This window comes from Diachasma alloeum, unplaced genomic scaffold, assembly GCF_001412515.2.
Source record: "Diachasma alloeum isolate Michigan unplaced genomic scaffold, Dall2.0 Dall_scaffold_01033, whole genome shotgun sequence".
Classification (NCBI taxonomy): domain Eukaryota; kingdom Metazoa; phylum Arthropoda; class Insecta; order Hymenoptera; family Braconidae; genus Diachasma; species Diachasma alloeum.
Genome location: NW_021681145.1, coordinates 80,457 through 90,338, shown reverse-complemented (window position 1 = coordinate 90,338; position 9,882 = coordinate 80,457). Strand labels below are relative to the sequence as shown.

Sequence of the window (9,882 nt, the reverse complement as noted above, 5' to 3'; positions counted from 1 at the left end):
GGATAAAACAGATCGCAATCAGTTGAGGATTCAATTTTCAATCGATTTGCAACCGTTTCATCCCTTCGTCCTCATTAGGGAAGGAGAAATTGATTGTTATATTAAGGGCAGGATTCCGCCGCCCGTCGGCGTTTCGAACTGCGGTAGGTTTTCCTCACCTACTCGACAGCGAACATCACCGCTCGCTCCGCCCGCCGATTCACCCGCAGGTACCTAGCCGACATAGGTCACTAATTAGAAAAATGATCTTATGTACTCGATTGTACATCGTTAGTACATGATTGTACAGTGATTTTTTTGTTTGTACACCCACCAATTAATTTAAAAAAATTAATGAAGTTTTGGCATGATTCTAGCCGACAAAAATTTCAAACTGTTCAATCAGCTCAAGTTAGGGGCTATCTCAAAGGAAATCGTTTGTACATTACGAATTTGAAATTATTATCGTTTGTACAATCATCATTTATTAGTTAAAGCTGCGGTAAGTAATCATTGTCAACCCCCCCCTCGCCCCGCAGATCATTGGTAGTTCCTACGTTATCGACATTAATATTTACATACATCTGGTCCGTTGTTTATATCGTTGTCCATATTATTATTCCATTATTTATCCCAATAAATGAACATTGAATGCTTCGAAGTTACAGTTTATTAAGCATCAATGGGTACATTCGTTTTTTTTTCGAGCACGGAGGAATACTTGTGTGCAGTGTTCTATCACCTTGCATTCTGACAAGTAGAAAGGGTTATGGTTGATTACAATCATTAGCAAAAAATTTACTAATGATTTGCACCAGGAGAAGGTCCGCCGATGTTGGCACATGCCGAGTGATTTCTCTCTTCGAGGGAGAAATGGCAGTAAGTAAAATTGATTTTATTCCAAATTCAATCATTCATTCTCTTAATTTTTTTACAGTCGATTCCTTGTAAAAATTTCGTATAAATAAATGACATTAAATTTCTCATGCGCAAATTTTATATTTTCATTCAGTTACTTTCATTTGATTGATTCATTTTCCCTTTTGGAAGGCAAAATTCAATTTCACCGTTTATTAGGGGAAACTTGAATAAAACCTCAGACAAAATTCGTTTTTTTTCCAAGACTTGATCAGTAATGGCTGAATACCTTGCTCCCAAAAAATAAAAAAATTCTCTTAGACTCATCTCCCCGGCACCCATCTCACTAGGAGATTTTTCCACCGGAAGGACCTTCTAATGAACATCATGATTCTTTCATTTTTATGAATCTTTCAGATCAGATTAAAGTCAGAAGACCGACGAAGATGATTCATAAACATGCCCAATTCTTCGCAGTCAGGCCGGAGATGTTGAAGTCTGGGTGGCTGAAAGATATTCCGGAGCACTTGCTGGGATTTGAGAAGCAGCTTGGAAGGCTGGAGATGTTCTTGTCCGCAAAAATACCATCTTGGAGGGCTCATCAGTCTTGACTGATGCTGTGGTCGATCCCAGGATGTTCCTCGTGCAAACCGATGAGTCCGAGGGACCGTCCTTTGGGACGATTTTTGGAGTTGTGGGGGCTCAGGGAAATTCATGTGGGGCTGTGGCTGGGGCTGGTGCTGAGTGAGGAGGGCAACTTGGCAGTCATCACGCAGGCGTTGAAGTGCTCAGCTGCTGTTGTCCAGGTGACACCGTATGGGAGGATGAAGGGGGAACTCGCTGGGAAGCTGAGGAGGCACTGCAGGTAGGTCATGGCCTGGAAAAACTCAATTAACTTTTTTTTTCTAGTAATTTTGAGGTTTTTTTTACAATTCTCCATGGAATTACGATTTTCATATACTTTCTACTCCACAAGGATCCAACAGACCGAGTAGTCGCCCTCTCCGTCTTCGAGGCCTCCGCCAATGTCGAGAATATGACTCCAGACGTTCTGGACATCCTCTTCAGAAAGTCTGACGATACAACCTCTCGAAACGCCCCCATCACAAACCCCAAGCGATGGAGAAAACAATGAAGAGGTCAACTGCTTCGGTCTAGAGTCCTCTCTGAATGATCATGATGTGCCAGAATGCCTGAGAAAGTCGACTGACCCTTGTGGCGACACCGAGGACTCCCCATTTCTAGTCCAGATCTTTCTGAATAATATCTCAGAAGAGAAAATTCACGTGTCAGTGAGACGGCAGTCGTTCAAACTCCTGGGGGCTCTGATAAACTGCCTCGAGGGGAATTTCAAGGATTTCCTGGATGTTGAAGTAGTCACGGGGCACCTAGTGGAGGCCACCAGTGAGGCTGATCCTCAGGTTGCTCTTCACGCCTGCAAAGTCCTCGAAATCATCAGTTGTAAATTCAGTGGATGGAGTTCAGAGGGACAGAATGGACTCTTGACTTTTTAGAATACCGTTTTTGGGGCTGTCCTGAGGATTTCTCAGAGTGCAGAGACTGGATTGAGGGAATTCGCCTGCGACTCCTTCGGGACGATCAGCAATGAAGTCTTCACACAATTGTCCATGAGTGAAAATTAATTATCTCGAGGTTAGAATTTTTCGACTTCCGAATCTTTCCGAATTTTAAAATAATAAATTTCAGTTCGACAAGTCAATAATAATGAAGACAACGCTCTTTGGGGCCTGCAGAGACCCTGAATCAGCAGTGCGAGCTGCAGGTCTCCGAGCCCTAGGGATGCTGATAAACCTCCTCTCCCTTGAAGAGGACACTGGTTTCCTGGAGGACGTCACAGACATCGTCTGCACGTCCCTCGCCGACGAGAACTTCGGGGTCAGAGTGAAATTCGCCTGGGCCCTGGCCAGCCTCACAGACTACCTCATCAAGCAGGTCCTCAATGACAACGTCAAGCCCTTTCCCCTGCACCTCATCCTCCTCAAGCTCTACAAAACCAGTGTCCAAAGCAACAAGGTCAGGTGCAATGCCCTGAGGGCTGTGGGAAACGTTCTCTATCTGTCCCAGGGAATGAATCTTCGGAGGGACGTTCAGCTCGCCTTCGACGTTCTCATCTCATTCACCACTTCTGGCAATCACATGAAGGTCCGGTGGAATGCCTGCAGGCTCTGGGGTTCGCCATGAGTCATCATCCTGATGATATTTTCCCACAGAACTGGAAGGACCAGGCCATTCCTGCTTTGTGCGATCTGATCTGCCACAGTCCTAATTTCAAGGTTAATAAATTCTCTATTGTCTTCTGAACTAACAAAACTAAAGCAATAAATGAATCGTTGGCGAATAATTTCTTTGTCTTTCGTTCAGGTGAAGACTAACGCAGCTTGGGCCCTGGAATCCAAATCCTGCGGCAAATACATCTCATTCCTCTCTTTTTCCACCGGAAGGATCTCTTACGGAAAGTCATGATTCTTTTATTTTCAATAATTTTCCAGATCAGATAATCTTGGAATATCCGTATTTTTTTTTTCTAATTTTTCAAGTGAAAATAGTTTTGTGATGAAATATTTCATGTATTTTAGTTGCTTAATAATGAAAAATCCTTTTTCCACAAGAATTTCTGATTTTTTCCAAATAAAAATTCTCCTATCCAAGGAAGTAATCTCAGTAGCATTATGTTCGCCATAAGAAAGCTCAAAAACCATAACTCTGAACCAACCCCTTCGCTGTGTAAAGAAATAATTAATATTTGAATAAAAAATTATTACACAAATTATTCTGAAATTTAATTATTTTTATTATTGGTGATGAATAATAATTTTTTATTTATAAAATATATTTTCAGTTTCAGGATAAACGAATTTGGCTTAAAAGAGAGATATCTAAAGGCAAACAGGCTCCCTGGATGAGAGAAACTTCTCAAAATTGCGAAAGTTATGGCATTTGTTAGAGATATATCAAAGGATGTAAGTGCGTAGTTTATATGAGTCATTCAATATATTTCGACTTTTATAATTATTTTTCGTCACAAAATATGCGAGAAATAAAGTGATTTTTAGAATCGATGTTTTGCTGCAATCTTTAAAAGTGAATTGAAAATTCCATCTGTTTTTAACATTTTGATTATTCTTGAGGCAGAATGAACCCGTTCATTAATTTATCTTAGAATAAACTCCGCGAACTATTACTCCAAAGCTCTACAACAATTTCTCGAATGATAAGTCATGAAAAAAAAAATTGATTAATTGAAAAGAATAATTAACTCATCGATAATGTCATTCATTAAAAAGATTGTGTACACGTACTCACACCTAGAGTTAATCATACTGGACAATAATTGTTAAAATGAATGTTATGCTATGTATAATATGTACAGTGCATCTTTGCACCATAATTATGCCACGCCTCTACTTCAATAACTAATTATAGTTTATCTATCACTATTTGAGTTTGTTGACGAATAGCAGTTTCGAATAGAAATTAAGTTTTGAGTGACTTGGTGTGCTAAAATAAATTTTCGGAATCATTCAGGAAACATTTTTTTTTTTTCATTTCTCCTAATTATTTATCAAACATTACGCAATGACACAATTAATTCATAAAATTGTGGAGATGCTGAAGACACTTACACATTCCTGATATAATACCTCGCGTATAACAAGTCATATACGAGGACAGTTCACGTATAAATAATTTCAATAGAAAATCTCAAAGAGTTCTATAGAAATCTCTATGAGAGTTTTTGGGGCTCTCTATTCACTATTTGCTCCATAGAATTGGTTATTTGCCATAGAAATTTCTATAGAATTCTTCAATGTTTTCTATTGAAATTTTTCTTACGTGTTCCCAAACAATACTTTGAGTATAAAACATCATGTACGCAGATAGTCTCCAGAGAATACTATACGTACGTATGTCCCACCCACTATAGTTCTAATTGAAATTGATTAATTGCAGAGATATCATTCTTCCCCAAATGATTCGGGCTTCAGGAATAGATTCTGCAAATCATTCCTACGCTATTGAGTATTTTTCTTTCAATTATCCTTCTGCTAATTATGCGCTATATGTTAATGGATTCATGTTAAAGTACCTAATTAATTTTCCCAAATTTTAAAATTGACTTTTCAAAATATCTCAAAAAGAATGAGCATAATTAGAATGAATCCTCAATTTTCCATAATCTGCCAAGTGTATTTATGGTGGTAGTTCTACGTAGTTGTGAGGAATGGGGGAAAATGTACTGCCGGACGCCATGTTCATTTAGGAGTAAAATGTACATCAAACTCAGGGCAGGAGAGGACCGTTGAATCATTGAAGTGCTCATTATCATATTGAAATTTATTCAGTAAAAATTCATTTTCATTCTAAGGAAATTCATATTTTCCATACAAAGATGCTACAAGAGTTGGAACGATGTGCTATTCTGCGGAGCAAAGCTGCTCCATTCGTGATTATTCAGTGTTACACGTGCTGGTCGACTTTTCTATTCTCGAATAGTAATTATCATTTGTTAATCGTTGCCGATATTTTGATCTTGAATATTTGCTACATTATGTTTCTCACGGGTGAGTATTTGAATTGTTTTTGAATCAATATCTACAATGATGTTTTTTTCCTCGTGCTACCAAGAGTGTGCAACTTGTTACAGAGGAAATGAGGTTAAACAACAAAACAATTGTATCTCAGGGAAAGTCCATTGGGAATTTGCAAGTAAGTTCTTTCATAAATGTAGAATCCATTTCCCAAAAATTTCCTGACTAATCAATTTATGTAAATTTTGATAGCTACTTGATTCGCTAAATGGACGAAAACGACTTGAGGAATCAATATTAGGGATTGTGGAGTGTACGTACGTTTCTCATCCAAATGAATCACAATCCGAAGTTCCCATGCTCAATTGGAAAACAACCAGATGGAAATTCGTTCTCATGTCAAAAGTAAGGACATCAATAATTCTGTAAATAGATCTGTCGTTGGGCATTACTTATTGGAACTTTATTTTTCAGGTCATCTGGATAACTAATGGCTGCCAACAATATTTATCAATATTTGCATTGATAATGGCTTCATTTTCAAGAATAATTTGCATTTGTGAGTGATCTTACTTAGAGGCCTTTCCACTTATGAGTCATATTTGAGAATAATATAAATTTGAATTGGCATGGGAATTTAATTGGGCTATCATTATTTAATAAATTTATTTTGCATTATCCGTAGTAACCGAAAGCACCGCTCATTACGATTTTTCACATTCCATATTCCTGTATATTAATGCTACTACCTATCCTCCAGGTGTTGTAAGGATTCCAATTATCCAAGCATGATTCCTATCAAATTTCTTCTCTTGATTACAATATTCCATAAAATTCTCTTCGAGACTATAGTCCATAACCTGAGAACTTCATAACTTTTCTTTCAGATACGTCTAATAAAAGTTTCGAAGTTCGTCATAACCTCAATTTGCATAATTTTTTTTTCTTTTATTTTTAATTTGCCTAATTGATTGACTAAATTTTCAAAGAAATATTCAGAAATTTGTTATTTGTATTCAACGATGACAGACACTGAGATAACAGGAAATGATCTATGGGGCCTGGAAGCATCGATTCACATTGAACAGATCTTTTGGAATTGTTTTTGATCTTTCCACTATAAATAAAATTGGTTGATGTCCGCAATATATTCATATTTCATTCCATTTCGTCCAAAAGTGTGACGGGTTCGTGGTGTGGGTTCCCACTTCCACTGAATAATCTTTGCGAAAATATTTCATTGGAGAATAGCCCCCACAAGCATTTCTATAGACACGGGTGTGGGAGACTACGAGGATAACCCTCTCATAATCTTCGATTGAGCATCTATTCTGTATTGGAAATATTGGGATTTTTTGAATATTCGTAGTCCGGATGAAAAGTTCATAGCATGTCATTATTGCATTGAAGAGTATACCTGAACAGAAATTAAGTCGCTGATTAGAATGGCAAACTGAAGGAATGAATATTGTTGTGCGGGTAACACATGTGCTTTTGTTGATGTTTGTTGTTTGTCGTCATCGTTATGGGGTGTGTCAATGTTCATTAAAAAAATAGTTGGGTAATGTTCAAATTCATATTTTATCGTTGGGAAAATGGCATAAAATAATTTTCTAAAAAGTCATAATTTACAGATGTACGAGAAACGAATCATATCATGCCGAGGCTGTGTTGCGTGGCGGAGTCTGATGCGATTCAGGCTGTCGTCGAATACATTGACAATTTCCGCACAAATGAATTTCCTACGAATTGGGCATGTTTATGAATCATCTTCGTCGGTCTTCTGACTTTAATCTGATCTGAAAGATTCATAAAAATGAAAGAATCATGATGTTCATTAGAAGGTCCTTCCGGTGGAAAAATCTCCTAGTGAGATGGGTGCCGGGGAGATGAGTCTAAGAGAATTTTTTTATTTTTTGGGAGCAAGGTATTCAGCCATTACTGATCAAGTCTTGGAAAAAAAACGAATTTTGTCTGAGGTTTTATTCAAGTTTCCCTTAATAAACGGTGAAATTGAATTTTGCCTTCCAAAAGGGAAAATGAATCAATCAAATGAAAGTAACTGAATGAAAATATAAAATTTGCGCATGAGAAATTTAATGTCATTTATTTATACGAAATTTTTACAAGGAATCGACTGTAAAAAAATTAAGAGAATGAATGATTGAATTTGGAATAAAATCAATTTTACTTACTGCCAATTTCTCCCTCGAAGAGAGAAATCACTCGGCATGTGCCAACATCGGCGGACCTTCTCCTGGTGCAAATCATTAGTAAATTTTTTGCTAATGATTGTAATCAACCATAACCCTTTCTACTTGTCAGAATGCAAGGTGATAGAACACTGCACACAAGTATTCCTCCGTGCTCGAAAAAAAAACGAATGTACCCATTGATGCTTAATAAACTGTAACTTCGAAGCATTCAATGTTCATTTATTGGGATAAATAATGGAATAATAATATGGACAACGATATAAACAACGGACCAGAGTGTATGTAAATATTAATGTCGATAACGTAGGAACTACCAATGATCTGCGGGGCGAGGGGGGGGTTGACAATGATTACTTACCGCAGCTTTAACTAATAAATGATGATTGTACAAACGATAATAATATCAAATTCGTAATGTACAAACGATTTCCTTTGAGATAGACCCCTAACTTGAGCTGATTGAACAGTTTGAAATTTTTGTCGGCTAGAATCATGCCAAAACTTCATTAATTTTTTTAAATTAATTGGTGGGTGTACAAACAAAAAAAATCACTGTACAATCATGTACTAACGATGTACAATCGAGTACATAAGATCATTTTTCTAATTAGTGACCTATGTCGGCTAGGTACCTGGGGGTGATTCACCCATACGCGTTTCCCCCCACTCTGCGCCGTTATCGACGCTCTCACACGCTCCCTGTTTTACTTCCAGGTACGTACTCGCTACGAAATTTTGTGGTTGAAGCGTTTCCATAGGCGCTAGCAATCTCCCTTATAATCTCTGGTTCCCATAAGTCTGAGCAATCTCCCCTATTGGGCGCGTTTCGCAATCGACTTAGTAGCAGTAGCAGTACTGTAACCCTATCTAATTTCGCTTTACTGCAGCTACAGTAGTTGATTCCGAAACGCAACCATTATCTCTGACATTGCCGCCCGTACCAAAGAGGATAGACCTGAGTAGAGGCCCGGATCGGGTGGTTTGACTGACTCCAAAAATGTTAGTTGGTACCCACGGGAAAGGCGGCGTTCCGGTCGAATTGTCGGTAAATGTGAGTCGGGTGCGTGAGTAACTCGGCAGTAGCAGTCCCGCTGTGACAGGGCCAGGTTCAGAGGAGGGTTGTTGTCCTCCTTGTACTCAATGTTTACTTTATGTTTTTCAGTTGACTTATTCGCCGACTAATTAACATTAAGGGATGAAACAAAGACTGTTCAATGGAGAATTAAATTGCCCATCCATCAACCCCCGTTTCATCTCTTAATCTCTGTAATAAAAAAATAAAAACTGCGACGAAAGTCGCGGCGCTATGAAAAACCTAATGGTTTCTCGGTGCAGTGACTCCCGACAACTCGCCCGCTAATTAAAAAATCGTATCTCTGCTCCTAATTAACATTAAGGACTGACACCAATGCTGTTCGATGGAGAAATAAATTCAAAAAATGATTCTAAAGAACGCTGATTCAAAAGAGATCCTTTATGAACGCTGATTCAAAAATCGTCTCTCCCCTCCTAATTAACATTAAGGAATGAACCCAATGCTGTTCGATGGAGAATTAAATTTCCCGTCCTTCAACCCCCGTTTCATTCCTTAATCTCTGTAAGAAAAAAATAAAAACTGCGACGAAAGTCGCGGCGCTATGAAAAACCTAATGGTTTCTCGGCGCAGTGACTCCCGACAACTCGCCCGCTAATTAAAAAATCGTCTCTCCCCTCCTAATTAACAATAAGGAATGAAACCAATGCTGTTCGATGGAGAATTAAATTTCCCATCCTTCGACTTCCGTTTCATTCCTCAATCTCTGTAATAAGAAAATTAATATTGCGACGAAAGTCGCGGCGCTATGAAAAACTCAATGGTTTCTCGGTGCAGTGACTCCCGACAACTCGCCCGCTAATTAAGAAATCGTATCTCTGCTCCTAATTAACATTAAGGAATGAAACCAATGCTGTTCGATGGAGAATTAAATTCCCCATCCATCAACCCCCGTTTCATCTCTTAATCTCTGTAATAAAAAAATAAAAACTGCGACGAAAGTCGCGGCGCTATGAAAAACCTAATGGTTTCTCGGCGCAGTGACTCCCGACAACTCGCCCGCTAATTAAAAAATCGTATCTCTGCTCCTAATTATCATTAAGGAATGGAGCGCGGGTTGTAGGATGGGGAATTTAATTCTCCATCGGGCAGCATTGGTTTCATTCCTTGATGTTAATTAGGAGCAAAGATAAGATTTTTTAATTAGCGGGCGAGTTGTCGGGAGTCACTGCGCCGAGAAACCATT

General features: G+C 38.4%; 1 protein-coding gene, 1 long non-coding RNA gene and 1 pseudogene across 2 annotated transcripts; 2 read left to right on the top strand and 1 right to left on the bottom strand.

Annotated features, from left to right (window-relative positions):
• The first annotated feature begins 868 nt into the window (after nt 1–868).
• On the top strand, nt 869–4,389 carry LOC107045644 (annotated as a pseudogene).
• A 702-nt stretch (nt 4,390–5,091) lies between these two features.
• On the top strand, nt 5,092–8,137 carry LOC107045643. The gene is made up of 5 exons (XM_015267964.2): nt 5,092–5,420; nt 5,504–5,565; nt 5,640–5,792; nt 5,862–5,946; nt 7,022–8,137. The coding sequence occupies exons 1-5, from the start codon at nt 5,249–5,251 to the stop codon at nt 7,150–7,152; spliced, it is 603 nt and encodes a 200-aa protein (XP_015123450.1). The 5' UTR covers nt 5,092–5,248; the 3' UTR covers nt 7,153–8,137.
• LOC107045645 lies at nt 5,179–7,922 on the bottom strand. Its single transcript, XR_001461469.2, has 2 exons — nt 7,583–7,922; nt 5,179–7,186 (listed from the first exon to the last, which is right to left on the bottom strand). It is a non-coding gene; the product is annotated as an uncharacterized LOC107045645 (long non-coding RNA).
• Nucleotides 8,138–9,882: the final 1,745 nt, after the last annotated feature.

Excerpts from the sequence above, each read along its gene's own strand:
- LOC107045643 (XM_015267964.2), top strand. The coding sequence starts at position 5,249 with ATGCTACAAGAGTTGGAACGATGTGCTATTCTGCGGAGCAAAGCTGCT. Across the intron at positions 5,566-5,639 it reads AGTCCATTGGGAATTTGCAA|CTACTTGATTCGCTAAATGG; the intron begins GTAAGTTCTTTC and ends AAATTTTGATAG. Across the intron at positions 5,793-5,861 it reads AATTCGTTCTCATGTCAAAA|GTCATCTGGATAACTAATGG; the intron begins GTAAGGACATCA and ends TTTATTTTTCAG.